Source organism: Phascolarctos cinereus, unplaced genomic scaffold, assembly GCF_003287225.1.
Source record: "Phascolarctos cinereus isolate Bilbo 61053 unplaced genomic scaffold, phaCin_HiC Scaffold_9;HRSCAF=440, whole genome shotgun sequence".
NCBI lineage: Eukaryota > Metazoa > Chordata > Mammalia > Diprotodontia > Phascolarctidae > Phascolarctos > Phascolarctos cinereus.
This window is the reverse complement of record NW_027556402.1, coordinates 214,077,616-214,093,584: the sequence shown is the minus strand read 5'-3', so window position 1 is coordinate 214,093,584 and position 15,969 is coordinate 214,077,616. Positions and strand designations below refer to the sequence as shown.

General features: G+C 40.9%; 1 protein-coding gene across 3 annotated transcripts in view; it reads left to right on the top strand.

Moving 5' to 3' along the window:
* The window catches only part of RNF141 (ring finger protein 141), a 34,078-nt gene extending 18,960 nt beyond the window's left edge, over positions 1-15,118 (top strand). For 2 of the 3 annotated variants that reach the window (XM_021001933.2, XM_021001935.2), the window contains exons 3-6: positions 3,177-3,285; positions 6,959-7,143; positions 10,665-10,772; positions 11,446-15,118. In XM_021001933.2, the coding sequence (XP_020857592.1) occupies positions 3,177-3,285; positions 6,959-7,143; positions 10,665-10,772; positions 11,446-11,596 (553 nt within the window). In that variant the 3' untranslated portion in view covers positions 11,597-15,118. The remainder of the gene's footprint in view (positions 1-3,176; positions 3,286-6,958; positions 7,144-10,664; positions 10,773-11,445) is intronic. The other variant, XM_021001934.2, reaches the window with a different exon arrangement.
* Positions 15,119-15,969: the final 851 nt, after the last annotated feature.

Here is a 15,969-nt window from a genome sequence, read left to right as displayed (position 1 = left end):
GATTTTATATGCTAGCATATCAGCAAATGCAAATTAATATTAACATAAACTATCTTGTATTGGTTGAATTTGTTAATTAAGAGTTTCCCTATTGCAATTAAATCATAAGTCTGATTTTAAAAATAAAGAATGAATTTAGTATTGAATACAAGTGCCAAAGGGGTAGCAGCCAGTTAGTGCACTGACCTCAAAGCCCATAATGAGGCCTCTGCTTTGACCATCTCAGTTGGCTCTACAAGATAGGTTTACAGTTGTCTGCTGTCTTATTACTTCATAGATACGCTTTAAGAATATCACTAAGAAAAAAAAATAATAAATAAAAAATAAAAATTAAATTAAATTTAAATAAGAAAAAAAAAGAAATATCACTAAGGGGCAGGTAGGTGGCATAGTGGATAGAGCACTGACCTTGGAGTCAGGAGGACCTGAGTTCAGATCGGCCTCAGGCGCTTGACACTAGCTGTATGACTGTGGGCAAGCCCTGCTTGCCTCACAAAAAACAAAACAATAAAATAAGACCTGATGTCATAATTTCCATATAATTTTTTCCAGTTAACCTAAATTTGTCCTTTTAAACATCAAATTGTTTTGGGGTAGAAAATCTTCCTAAAATGAATAATATTCTTCTATGCTTTTTGAAAGGAAAATATACTGAACATTGTGTTAAATTATAATAACTAGTTATTATAATTATGACTATCAAATATATTGACCCTCAGGAGCTATTGAGGTTTTTAGGACTATTTATCTATGTGCTAGATGGCCCTAGGCTGAGTTATACCATTTTCCTCTCTTCTCTGGCACATAGGTGCTATCAGCTGACATATATTGCTATAATTGTTCCTTGTGTGTGCCTTTACCAGAACCTGACTTTTAAATTTGCTACATCGCATCCACTATGCCACAGAAAAATAGCTAAGTTTTTTAGAATTGTGCCTAAAATGGAAAGGTGATCTGGGGGCTTCTCCCATGAGTCAAGTTTGGGATTAACATCACTTTTGACTGCTTAGAATTCCCCCTTCTCCACCTTTTTTGCCTTCCTTTCCCAAGTCTTGCCTATTTTCTGTGTAGTTAAGGTTGCCAGATAGTGAATTACTGCAAATACTAGTAATTTTGTAGGCATATTTATCAGGCATAAAGAAAGAATACTTTAGAAATCAAACTCTCTAAGGAGATTACTTTTAAGTCCTGAAGGCCTTTAAGGTAATGAATTTTTATTCTGTCCAAAGTAGTAGTAATTAGAGCACTTACATAGTTTGGGAATTTCCCATGAATTAGAATGTCTTATCTACAGTGCACAAAGAAAAGCACTGCCCTCCCCCCAAGTGTGCATCCTGCTTGCTGAAAGTAATCAGTTTTGGTGCAGTCTTTTAGAACCTTAGAGGGTATATATGTAAATCCCTTCCAATGTATAAAAAACCTTGGCCCTTGGGGCACAAAGAAAAAAAATTGATGAAATGAGTTGTGTTTAGTCTTCTGAAAATGTTCATCAGCTGAACTTACTGCTTATGATGTGGATGACATCCGCTGAGAAGTGACTTGGTTTCCTGGAGCAGAGGGGGGCTGGTCACCCAAAGCCCATTTCCTTGGGACTCTGGTGTTTCACCAGTCCGAGGTTGTCTGAGGACTGACTGTAAAGTTAAACCAATGGAGGCAACTCTAGCTGGCTGCCCGGCCTGCCTTCTTTTCCACTGGCAGACTGTGTTACCTGGACCTGGCTCCTTGCTTTTGATGGCCTCATTTCCCTTGGCTGTGAGGTACTTAGTGCCACAGACTGGGTGATGCCTAGAGAATGCTAATTAGTCATGATGAAGGGTACATGGAATTGTGGACATCTTTCCTGGGTATTTCTGTTTAGTAGTAAATACTTTTTAGGTCAAGACTTCTTGTTTCAGTTGGTGCTTAAGGCATATTCAGCTACATCATCAAAGTCTTCTACTTTCACTTCTCGCTGAAGGGCAGCCTATTATAGTGGATGGACAATTGGCCTCAAAGCTAAAGAGAGTCCGGTTCAAGTTCCAGCTGGGACCCGTACTGGCTGTATGACCCTGGCAAATCACATAACTTGTCAGTGCTCTAGGAAGTTTTTGAAGCTCATAAGTTGCTGGCTTGTATTAGTAGTTTCCTTATCTGAGATTTTCATATACCAGTGATATCACAGCTCCAGTCCCTGTCTCATCCCTATGTTCATGTTAAAGTAACACGACCAGCAGAGATGGGCATATTTTTAAAAGGCTGTTCCAAGTCAGTTTTGCTGGTTCTCACCTCTAGTTAGGATACAAATGAACTGAAAAAACACAAGGTGTGTCTTGGCTCCTGCTCTGCTGTTTAAATAAGGATGTAATGAAGTCAGAGGTTTGGGTTGGGCTTTTGTTTTTTGTTGTTTTTTGTTTTTTTTGGCTTTGTTGGAAACACTGCTAGGGGCTGGGGGCAGGAAGTACATTTTTTCAGCTGAAAGCAGTGTGCACAACTTGGGGACGTGAATAGTTAAACTTTTTTCTTATTTTCAAAAGTAGTATTTGAACTTCTTGAGCTTTTAAAGTCTTTACTAGAATAGCTGTTGATGATTTTTAAAGTTTAGGTGTGACCTCCACTGCTCAGTGAGTGCCAGTGGCTGCCTATTTTCTCGGATCTGAGATAAGGTCCTCCCCTTCCTACCTTTCTAGTCTTCACCTTGACTCTCCTATGCATGCTTTATGATCCAGCTGCACTCGTCTTCTTGCAGGGCCTTCAGTGCTCCCTTCATCTCGCCTCCTCATGCCTTTGCACTGGCTGCCCCCCTTGCCCCTCCTTCAGGGTTTCCATGGCTTCTTTCATGATTCAGCTCCAAGCCTGCCTTTTGCAGGAGGCCTCAGTCCTGCAAAGGACCTGCAAAGGTTTGCAGCTGGTCCCCCACAGCTGATTGTTTCTGCCCTTCTGGTTACCCTTCTGGTTCCCGTCTGGTCACTTTCAAGCTGCCTTCTCCATGAGAATGTGCCCTCTTTGAGGGCAAGTGTCAGCTCCCCTCCCTTTATCTCTCCAGCACTTAGCACAGTGCTTGACTTACAGCAAACACTCAGTGAGTACTGTTAATGGACTGATGGATTTAAAAACCAATCAGAGTTAGGTGCAATTAAACAGAATTTACAAAAGCTTTTCCATTTTGCATTTTCATAGGAAAATTCATTCTTTTTCAGAACTGCAAAAGTGGCTTCTGGCCAAGAAAAGCACCTTCTGTTTGAGGTGCAGCCTGGATCGGACTCCTCCGCCCTCTGGAAGGTGCTTGCTCGAGTGGTGTGTACCAAGGTGAGAGTGACAGGCATCCCCCTCACGCTGACTCTGCAGCAGTCTTCCCATGTGTGGTTTGGGCTGCTCACAAGGCCGCTCCAGCTCGTTATGTGGGCACTTTTCATGCTGCACCAACAAAACTCGCTTCCGTACCTCGGTGCTACGTTGATTGTCCTTCTGCAGTAATGTAGGCTCATCGTGATATTGTTCTAGTAGCAAACTGACCCCAAAGCTTTACTTAGACTAAATTTGAATCATTGTCCACCTCTCCCCCGTTTAGTTCTTCTCACTTGCCTTCACAAGGAATCTCTGCCAAGAAGGACTCTTTAATCCCATCATTTGTACAAAAATCTAGGCAGCCTAATTATCCTCTGCAGGGAGGTTAGATTGGGAGGTTTTCTCTCAAAAGATGAATTCTGGTGACCATTCAAACAGCGTGCTATATGTTCTTTAATATATTGGTCCTTGGGGGGCAGCCAGGTGGCTCAGTGGATAGAGCACCGGCCCTGGAGTTAGGAGGACCTGAGTTCAAATCCAGCCTCAGACATATAAAACACTCACTAGCTGTGTGACTCTGGGCATGTCACTTGACCCCATTGCCTAGCAAAAACAAATAAACCACCACAACAAAAATATGTTGGTCCCTGTAAAAGTTTAAATGCAGGAAAGTTGATTTGGGCAACTTAATCATAATTAAAAAGCTTTATCCAATTCCCCATTTCAGCCTCAGTAATAATAAACTTTAGAAGAGACCTCAAAGGACAGAGACAAAGGAGTGGTCGTGATTCCTAACTTGGGCACATGCCCGTATCTATGAACCCTATTCATTCCTAACTGAAGAGAGTGAAATCTTAATTGCAACTGTCAGAAGTTTATCTGTCATCTTGACAGAACTGTCGCCATAATGTCTGTTGAGCAGCAGCTGACCCTTGCAACACTGGGTTCACAACGTGATCACTGCTTACAATTACATGAGAGAATGTGCAAAACACAATTAAATGCCATTCAGCTGGATTTTTCCACATGGAAAATTGGATTAGCTGATGAGGAAAGTTCATCATTTTGAGGAGAAACATACTGACTGGCCATCAATATTATTATTTATCATTGTTTATCAGCCCAGGGACCATTATGTCTTCATGGAATATTAGGATGTTACAAGTCCTGGTAACAAATATACTATCAGTACTCAAATAAAATAGCTTACAAGCTTATCCCAGACCATATTATTGTGTCCTAAACACTAATATTTTACACCAACTATTTTTTCCCATTTTTTGGTCTCTCTGATTGATTCAGGTCTTGACATTATTAAATTCATAAAAGATTCATGATTTATGTGTAGCATCCAGAATAACTGTGGCCGTTTGTGGCCATTGTGGGTATTTTTTGCAAAGAAATGAGACAGAGAAGACATCACTCTAAAAATATCCTTAAGGCCGATACAGCTGTCCTTCTCCAGAAAACTTTTGCTCTGCATTCAAGACTTGTTGAGAGTCTTTTTGTAAGCATATTGAGGTGAATTCTTATGACACTATAATGTTAGCCTCTAAGGGGGGAGTCATTCTGTCATTCATTTCATACATGCCTTCATTCTGGGGTTTATGGGGTGTTCAGGGAGAACTAGCTCCTCTGATGTGAGGGCTTGCTGAGCCCTTTTCAGGGCTGCTCATCCATCTTTGGTGTCCACCTGGCATTCACCCGTGGCTCCAGAAAGCTGTAGCCTGTGCAGTGGCTATACCCTGTGGTTGAGGGTAATTGACAGGCCTCAGACTTGTCCATGAATTGGGGTGGCGGGATGTCTATCCCAAGCAAGTGAAGACTTCCCCTGCAGAATGAGTGAGTGATAACAGTTTATTCCAACAGCCATGAAGGCAGATGAAGCAAGCGCTGTGGAGTATTTAGAGCTTGGTCAGGCGTAGAAAATGCCACAATCATGCACTGCATCCTGGGCCATCACTGGTAATCCTGACTTTTTGTGTTGCCCCTGGACTCAGATGACTTTGGAAGAGAGAGTGAGGCTAACAACTTTGCAACTGTGCCTCACTTAAATCCAGTTCATAGGCAAGTCCAGATATCACCCTGTGATGTCACTGGGCCTCTTTGAAAATGAAGGACAAGCAACAGCTTTCACTCTAAGCAATTGCGTTAGGGTGAAGTCTGCCTGCAGTTGGCTCCATTTGTGCTGTCTACCAAAGTGAGCGGGGAAAAATGGCAATTTGTGATCTCAGAATGTTCTCAGAGTGAAATTTCTGTAGCTTGAGTCCACTGATTTTTCAGTATATGCTTCCCTTTAGCAAATACTAAGCATAATATTAAAGCATATGCTCTTAAAGTAGATCTTCACTTTTAAATATAGGCAGCCACTTTCTTTTGACTCTCTGTCCCTTATCGGTACATCTTTTCTGCAGTTAGTCAAGTTGGTCCTTAAAGATACATGAGTAGTGAAGAAAACTGGCAGTCAGGTCTAGTCTGGCCTTCATTTGAGTCATTCTGTTGATTTCAGAGATTTGTGAGGTCCTTCCTTGTGTTCCCAAATCAGGTACAATGGATGAGAACTCACAACTTTTGTGTTAAGACTGGGGTTCTTAACCTGTATTGTGTCATGGACCTTTTTGGCAGTTTGGAAAACCTGTAAACCCTTTCTCAGTATTATGCTTTTAAAAGCATAAACTAAAATACATCAGATTACAAAGGAAACCAATTATATTAAATTTTTAAAAAATATTTCTTATTTTTTTCTCTCTTTTTTTAGTCTTATTAATTTATTTTGATTTATCAATAATCACTTCCATATGCTTTTGAGTTTAAAATTTTTCTCCCCCCTTCCTCCCCACCACCCTCCCCAAGACGGCACACGATTTGATATAGGCTATACATCTACATTCCTATTAAACATATTTTCACATTAGTGATGTTGTAAGTAAAAATTAAAACCAATAGGAGGAACCATCAGAAAGAGGAAACAAAACTCAACAGAAGAGAAAAAAAAAGAGAGCAATTCAGCTTTCATAGTTCTTTCTTTGGATGTGGATAGCATTTTCTATCAAGAGGCCTCTGGAGATGTCTGAGATCCTTGTATTGCTGGGAAGGGTTATGTTTATCAATATTAGTCATCACACAACGTGACTGTTGTTATGTACAACGTTCTCTTGGTTCTGCTCACTTCACTCAGCATCAGACCATACAAGTCTTTTCAGGTTTTTCTGAAGTCAGCCTGTTCATCATTTCTTATGGCACAATAGTATTCCATTACATTCATATACCACAACTTGTTCAGCCATTCCCCAATTGATGGGCATCCTCTCAATTTCCAATTCTTTGCCACCACAAAAAGAGCTGCTATGAATATTTTTGTACATGTGGGTCCTTTTCCCATTTGTATGATCTCTTTGGGATACAGCCCTAGAAGTGCTATTGCTGGGTCAAAGGGTATGCACATTTTTATAGCCCTTTGGGTATAGTTCCAAATTGTTCTCCAAAATGGTTGAATCATTTCACAAGTCCACCAACAATGCATTAGTGTTCCAATAAAAAATATTTTTTGGAAAGGTCATGCACACCAGTTAAGATTCCTTGATCTAACGAATACCCCTTATAGAAGAGGAAACTGAGACCCAGAGAGAGGGAGTTACTTGCCCATAGTGACACATGCTGAGATTGATTGTTTACATGGTCTTTATGTTTTTAGATTAACAAAAGCAGTGGAATTGTAGAAGCTTCAAGAATCATGAATTTGTATCAGTTTATCCAGCTTTATAAAGATATCACAAGTCAAGCAGCAGGGGTGCTGGCACAAGATGTTACTACTTCCGAAGCTACTGCTGAAAGCTTGTCATCTGTGTCTTCCTGTCAGGCCAGCATTTGGATGGGAAGGTACTTTTTTCCTGCCTTGTGGCACGTTGGGAAGGGGATAAATCTCTGAAAGACTGAAAAAGACCTTTTATCCACTGTGGACTCTACTCACGTACTCGGTGTTGTTTTACCGTACATCTGTTCATTCAGCAGGCATTGATTAAGGGCCTTCTGTTTGCCAGGTACTGTTAGGTGCTATGGATAAAAAGAAAAAATCAAATAATTCCTGCACTAAAGGAGGTGACAATGTTATTTCTGTTGTTGCTGCTTCCATATTGGCAGGATATTCTGAACCAAAAATTAGAACTTGTGATCTGACAATGTGTCTTCTTTTTGTAAAACCTCCTCCCAGTCTGGAGTGTGCGGTCTCCATGAAAATAGCCCTTGTCAGTGTCCAGATGTTCTTTATTCTGCCCAGGGCACCTCTGGCACAGGCTGTCCAGTTCTGGGCGCCATGTTTTGGGAAGGCGTGTATGAGGGAGGGCAGTCAGAAGGGTAAGAAGACTTTGGAACACAGCCCCGTCTGGATGGCGGAGCCAGGGATAGTGTAGGAGGGCCATGAAGGCTGGTCACCTAATTCAGGGATGCTCTTGTGCCAGAGAGCCCCCTCTTTGCCTGGCCCCAAGGCACAGAACCAAGAGGAGGAGCAGGGGAAGTTGCAGGGGCACCTGCTGCCTGGGCTGAGGCCACATTTAGACTGGGAAGCCTTCCAGGATCCAGGAAGGAGCAGGTTCACTGCTGACCTGTGAGTGGGACTAGATGGCCCTTTCACCTCGTAGGATTGATAGGAAAAGCCCTTCAGGAAGTTACATAACAAATGACAAGCTCAAGCATTTTAAGGTTGTATTTCATTTGGTCCCCACAACAAGCCTGGGAGGTAGGTGTTATTATTATCCCCATTTTACAGAAGAGGAAACTGAGGCTTAGAGAGGTTAAGTGACCCGTCCAGGGTCACACAGCTAAGTGTCTGAGGCTGCTCCTGAATGCAGGTCTTGAAGTACCAACAGCGAGAGCATCCTCATTGATCCAAAAGGGTCCTTGGATCAGGCTTTAAAGGAGGTTGTCAGAGGACACACCTAATTGTAGGACAGTGTTTAGAAATCCTCATGGAAATGACTCCCTAGTCAGGGCACTGAGTTGCATTGACTCCATTCCTGGGGAAATAGAATCTGCTCCAGTTAGTTTTGGCTTGTGTTTGAGATTGGGTTGGCCAGTACTTCGGTATGCAGGCCTGTTCTAGAGTGGCTCTTGGAGGGCGGGGACTGTTTCATTTCTGTCTTTGGCCCCAAGGCCCAGCTGAGCGAGAGAGGGACCCCTCGGAGGTGCTGAATAAGTACTTGGGGACTCAGATCATTGGTATCATCATGGAGAGATGGATACTCTTTTAAAGCTTTCTTTGCCTTCTGTCTTATGCTTTTACCCAGGAAGAGTCTCCTCAAGTTGCCATTTGACAACTTTTCGAACTTCAATTTGGAAATGCCTGGAAAATGACTTATGTGGTCTCAGACCCAGTCCTGCCTTATTGTTGCCCAGAGGATATTGAGAGAAGTCACCACCCACAGGGCCTCTTTCTGCAAAGTTTAGTTAACATTTCTCCTCTCATAGCTTCATTTCAGAGCTGTTTATGGGTCTGTTCCTTGACCTTCTTATTTTCAAATACCTCATTGTAGGGAAATTTTAACTGTGAGGCTGTGAATAGCATAGGATGTTTCCCTAAAGTGTGTTCTTATTCATCACATCCTGTTTACATTACAGAGGCTCACTTAGTGTTAATGTATTAGCTGTATTAGCATTACTGTAATGCCAGATGCATTTTAAAGACATGGTAGGCAGTGTTTAGGAAGGGCCTTATCTTTCTGGCATTCTGAAAGGCTCATTCTGTCAAAGACAGGTGTCTGCTGAGAACTGTGTGTGAATATTTGTATTGAGTTTTTTTCTCCATTTATATTTCTTTTTCTTGGGAAGTGGGTGGAGTGGGAAGAAGAGTGCCTTTCTTAGTAATAGATGAGTACTTGTGACTACCTAGAGAAATCAATCAGTAAGCATATATTATATGCCTACTATATTCCAGGCAGTAGACTGGGTGCTGAGAGTCAGAGACAAAAGAAAAACTGATAAAAGACAACATTTGAGGGAAAAACTAATACAGGAAACCTAGGAACCAGAGGGCCTAAAGCCTTCATGCAGAAGATGGCTCTTGATCTGAGTCTTAGAGGAAACTGGGGGTCCAGCAGGGGAGGAACTGAGGGAATATATTCCAAGTCAAAGGAATAGGGGATACCAGTGCAGAGGCCAAGAGGCAGGACGTGGAGGGTTGTATGAGAAACTGCAAGTTTCTCAAGCAAACAAGCCAGTTTGGCTGAGCCCTAGGGTTTGTGAAGGAGTATCATGGGGAGGCAGAAAGGGGCCAGGTGGTGAAAATTTAAAGCCAGAGTTTATATTTGATCCTAGAGGTTTACTGAGTAGGGTGGGGAAGGGGGGTCACATGACGAGGCCTTTCATCCATGGGGAGAGATGGAGGCAGAGAGGCCAACTCAGACTGGAGGTTAGTGCAGTGGTGCAGACAAAAGGCCATGAAGGACTGAGCTAGGGTAATGGTTGTGGGTGCGGAGAGAGGTGTTGGGGAGCTAGAAAGGTCAAGGTTTGGAAACTGATGAGGGTCAAGGATGTTCTTTAGATAAGGAACCACAGAAAGCAAATTTGGAAAGGGTGGGTTTTATAGAAAAGGTAATGAGTTTTGCCCCCTGACCTCAACCTTCCCTCTTGAGTAACAGCATTTTCTTTTGACCTCTATGTCTTAGGATTCCTAGCTTCCTTCTAGACTCTGCTCTGGCTCCAGTTCCTCTGCAAAGACTTTCCTTATCTTTCCACTTTGGTTGAACTCTCTTGCAGATCTATTGCATTTACTCATCTATGTCTGTGTCATATCCCTGCCTCTGTAGAATGTCGACTCTGACTGTAGGCTGTGGGGTTTTTTCCCTTTGAATCAGTCAGTTAACAAACATTTATTAAATGGCTATTATGTGGGAAGCAAACTGTCCCTCTTCTCCAGGAGCTTTCTAATCCCAGTGTTTGTTGAAATTTGATCTTTGATCGTTGGTTATAATCTTACTCTTCTGTCTCATACCTGCAGGTCTTGTCTTCCCAAAGAAACTAGGCCCTGAGACCTGGAACCAGTACTTGGAATAATACAGTAACCTTGGTCTCAAATTTTGGTGGGAGGTGAAAGTGAAAATGTTTTCCTCCTTGTCTCCTGTTGTGGTCGGGGTGAGACAGAGACTGAATAAACTGATTAGGAAATAATTTGATGGATTTTTCCTTATCACTACACAAATGTCTAAGAAATCAACCTTTTTTAGTATTTATCCAAGGTACCAACGTCAAAACAGGCATGTCTGATTTTGCAGATGACCAGCTTTGTGTAGTATGCCAGTGGGCAGGTAATGGATGCTTTATAGATAACAATGTAAATAGTCTTAAGTTGGACACATAACCAGAGTCCAGCACATCCTTGTGCCAACAGCTCTCTGTCTGTGTTACAGAGTGAAGCAGCTGACTGATGAAGAGGAATGTTGTATTTGCATGGATGGGAGAGCCGACCTCATTCTGCCCTGTGCCCACAGCTTTTGTCAGAAGTGCATTGATAAATGGTAAGAGATTAACATCACTGTTAGAGTTATTGTGACCACTAAATGAAACAATAGATGTGAAAGTGCTGTGTTCATTTAAAGGAGTTACTGAGATGGGTCAGAGATTGTTGGAAGCCTTAGGGACCATCTAAAACCTGTCAGTTTTATAAATAAGGAATATCAGAGAGAGGGGTGGGGAGAGGTGGCCAAAGCCCCAAAGTGGAAGAGGACAAGGAACTTTGTTAATGAGTATTTTGGACCTAAACTTACCTTCTTAATTTGAAATTATTTCTCTTCCTGGTAAGGAAAGAGGTCTTCGTATTTAATCCATATTTAGAACCAGAGCGCTTCTCCACCCCACCCGAAAACTTTCTGACTTCCATTTGAGAAGGGTGGCTGGGGTACTGGGGTTTTAGAGGATCTCTAAAGTGAAAGTGAGAAGATCAGGATTCTCTTCCCACCTCTGCAACTTAACAATCCCATGACCTTCTGCAACTCCTTCACTTTAATTTCGCCATCTGCAAAATGAACAGGTCCCTTGCAGCTCCAGAGTTCTTTGCTTCTGTATACTTCACTCATAGATCAAAGGTTTCTCAGGCTTAAGTGTGAATTTCTTCTGGGCATTAAAGAAAGGAGCGACTATTTGAAGTGTGTTGCTGTTCAGTCTTTTCTTTCTTGTTGACTTCTCCCGCAGGAGTGACCGGCACAGGAACTGTCCTATCTGCCGCCTACAGATGAGTGGAGTCAATGATTCTTGGGTTGTCTCTGATGCACCTACAGAAGATGACATGGCTAACTATATACTTAACATGGCTGATGAGGCAGGCCAGCCTCACATTCCATGACACTGGGCACTTTTCTTGGTAACTTGGGCTGTAAATCCCATTTGGGGATGGAGTAGAGTATAGGGGCGTCCATGTCATGAACACGTGAAAATTGATTCCTCCCTTCACCCCATCTCTATTTTTGCCACTCTTTCCCACAATTTATTCCATCCCTTTTGATAAATTTCATGAATCTTTGTCTTGTTTTAATCGAAATCTAAATTACTGTTTTAAATCTTTGTATACGAGCCAGTCTATGTTGGTCGGTATCCCAGTAGGTCCATGGTGTTCACTGAGAGTGCTTTGGCTACTAGTTAGAGAAGCATTGTTTGGAGAAACTTCTGAACACTGGGTTAGGGCAGGTACATTAGGTTCTGATCAGCCCTGAGTGTTCAGTCGTCATAGCTTTCTGACGCACAAACTGAACCCAGTTTAAAACAACTGAAACTAGAAAATAAACCCAAGTGCTCATTACTACTAAGCTAGTCATGTTACTGGAATTTAAGGGGTTTTTATTGCCCCCTGCTGGTTAATTGGGACTCCGTTAATGATCTCTGCATGAAGTAACCACAAATGCTTCCTAATAGAGCAGTTTGTGATTCAGAGATGATAGATGATGAAACCATATTTCAAAGGGAGTAAGAAATCTAAAAGCTTCTGAAATTATTTTTGCTGACAAATATTTGAGGGGGAACTCATTGTGGGCTGCTTGGCGGTTTCTAACATCCCCTTGTGCAAAATCCTGGGGTTTGATAGGGACATTTTTCTTAATAGAAAAGCTCCAAATTCTATACTTTCAAACTCTGTATACTGGAAGCAAATCTCTACTAAATGATAAATTACTCAGTATTGACCATGGTGCTTTTTAGTTTCATGATTTGGTAGCATCTTCCTGAGATTTCAGAATGCTCACACTTGGAGGTTGAAAGGACAAGAAACCACTTGTCCTGCTTCTCTCCCATAAGTGTAGGACCTTCCTGAAACAGAGAGGAAGTTCAGACTGCTGGGATCGAAATATTCAGACACAAAGGAGTAAGAATGCAGTCCTAGGCAGTGTCCTACTAGCATTTCAGCCTCCTTTGTGAAAGAGGAAAATGTTCACAAAGAAAAGCTTTGGTTTATCTTGACTCTTAATATTCAGCACTTGTGAAATAGTTTAATTTAAAAACAAATGTATTGAACCCTCCAAGGAAGCTATTCTAACCTGTTTAGTTAAAGTTGCAAACTAAAGTTGTAAGATGATCTATATTGCCATTTCAGGAAGTGGCTACGGCATTGCACGTATAAATAGAAGGTTCTTCCATTTTTTAGCAAGTGTGCAAATAAAATTAATGATCCGTTCATAGAAAAAAATGTGTTCCTTTCTTATTGATATTATTCTCCCCTCAGATGTAGGGAAAGGGTCTGGGGAGTGGCTTACACAGATTCTGCCACTTTTCAGATTTGTGATTCAGTTACTAGCAGAGGAATGTTTGGTGGGCTGAGTGCCCTAGGGCCAAATCTGGATTTGTTTTCTGAATTTGACTTATAGAAGTGGTCTTTGTAAGACTAATTCAAGCTACTTTTTAATAGTCACATATATGTATACTGTATAATACTTTGGCCTTGCTTAAAAATAGAATTGCCAAGAAAACCAAATGGTTTGCTGTCTGTTTTAAAATGAACCATAGAAAACACAGTCAGCGGTGGTGTCTGGACTTTATTTGGATTTCAGTGGCACTCACTGAGTGTGTCTAGAAGTGAGTGCCTAACTTGAGAAATTGTATTCTTAAGCAGGCTCTGGTTCTAGGGCATTCACATCTTCAAACCTACTTTTCTAATTGTGAAATGCCTCGTTTTCCCACTCCTGTTTTTTCTCGTAATTTCATTAAAGGCCAGGATGTTTATATTTGGAATATGTGAAAGGGGCTACAATTATAAGGATGAGGGTCATAATGAGAAGCACAGCCACAGAGCGAGGATGAAACCTGCACAGGTTTGCAGGCCCCACTCCCCAACTCCTTATATAAACTTCCTTGTGTCTTCTTACTAGGCAGTGAGTGTACATGATAACAATAACTGATAAAGCAGTTTCAGCACTCTATATACATTATCTCATTAAAACCTCACAACAGCCCTGTCAAGGTACCTCCTCTAGTTTCCCTTATTTTACAGATGGGTACACTGAGGTTCAGAGAGGGGAAATAATTTGCCCGTGCTAGTGCCTGAGGCAGGATTTGAGTCGAGGTCTTCCTGAGTCCGTTGGCAGGCCTCTCTCCACAGCATCGTCACACTGACAGCATTCCCTCAGCAGAAACACTTTCTTTGGCTGACTTTCACTGTGCCATCTCCACAGGCTGGCCTTATACCATTTCCTTCTACATATATTTTCTCTTTCAGGGAGTTAACGACCAGCCGAAAGCACTGAGGAAATCTGATATTAACAAAGCCTCCCATTTTGCAAAACACCGACTGCTTTGCAGGATCATCATGTATTTTCACTAACCTCGTCAAAATGAATGGGAAAGTGAAACCCCATTTCTTTGCTGACTCTACGAAGCCTTGCAGTTTTTGCTTTGCATGTGAATGAAGTGTAGTTTCTACTGCAGGATAAGTTGTAATTTTGCTTGAAGGTGAGGATGTAAACTTTTTTTTATCTTATACTCTTAAATCTTTTGTAATTAGAAAGTACTAAAATGCACTTGCTGCGCCAGGAGGTAGGGACTGGGGTGTAACTCGTGCCTTCCAGAGCTGGTGATCATCTCTCGTGCACTCACTCTGACGGACAGGTTGTTAACTGACAAAATGTCCTTTTCTTAAATGCACTAAAAGGGTCCCGCAATCTACTGATAACTATACAGTTTTAATGTGCTAGGATGAGCTTGAATATGAGGAGGAGCTGTTAAAATAGCAGTGCTTCCTTATTGAAGTGACTTTCTCAAGCTTCCCAAAAGGAAAGTCACATCTGACTTTGCAGCTAGGACAGATGGATGAATTGTGCAATAAATAATGTCTTGTGGAGAGGAAAAGATGGTCATTGACAGTTTTTTCTCTTACAATTGTGTGGTTTACTATTGTTATTGTGTATTGTGATTGGTTGGGTCTGTGGATTGACTATAAATTGACATTCCTTAGAGGGGTGTACACTGGGCTCTAGTGGTACTTCTGACTGACCTGTGGCCAGTCCTCCCCGTGCCCAGGTTGCTTGGGGTGATAAGTAAGGTACTGACAGCAGGTGGTGAACCAGCTGCCGCATACTGCCCCAGTCCATATTGGAAGTAGTTCTAAGCAGTATTGGTGAATAATTGGAGTGCTGGGGAGGGCCAGGCTTGTTTCAAACAATTCAAGTTCCAATTTTGATTTTCTTAAATAAGCCACATTTACTATATTTACCAAAGAATTGAGAGAAAACCATTTAAAAGACAGGGAGAATTAGCTAAACATCTGTGTGGTGGGCATGGGAGCAGAGATGTCTGTGTGAATGAAAACTCAAGGGTAATCTCTTGTGTAAGACTGTTGTCCTTTTATCATTTGTGGAAAGTAGTAAAGATAACCGCTACACTATGCCTTGTGGTTGTGTTTGATTTGGGTACCTTGTATGTCTTTTCAGAATGACTAGGGACTAGAGTGAAAGCAAAGATTCACACTTATATGCTATATATATATATACATATATATATGTATATATATACATATATATATACATATATATATATACATATATATATATACATATATATACATATATATGTATATATATGTATATATATGTATATATATGTATATATACATATATATACATATATATACATATATATACATATATATACATATATGTGTATATATATGTATATATATATATGTATATATATATATGTGTGTATATATATGTGTATATATATATATGTATATATATATGTGTATATATACACATATATATACATATATATATGTATATATATGTGTATATATACATATATATATACATATATATATGTATATATACACATATATATATATATATATACATATATATATATACATATATATATATACACATATATATATATATATATATATATATGAAAGATTCAAATATCTATGATTTGCTCAGCATAGTGAAACAAGGGCATGGGAATTATGATCTCTTCTGATGACTCAAGTTAAGTCCTTGAGAGGTGCCTTTAAGGTAGGATCACACAGCTGACAAGGGTCAGAGGTTGGGTTCAAACTCATGTCTTTCACAAGTCAGAAAAACCCATTGTCTGTGGAGACTCGGCTTTGCTGTGGTAAGGTGTAAAGCTAGGTGCATGGAGATCATTGCCGAGGAGCAGCATGTGGCATTTTTGTAAAGAGTTGTAACTCAGATTGAAAGCCATCGATTCAAAGCTGGAAGTCTTGATGGCCATTTCATC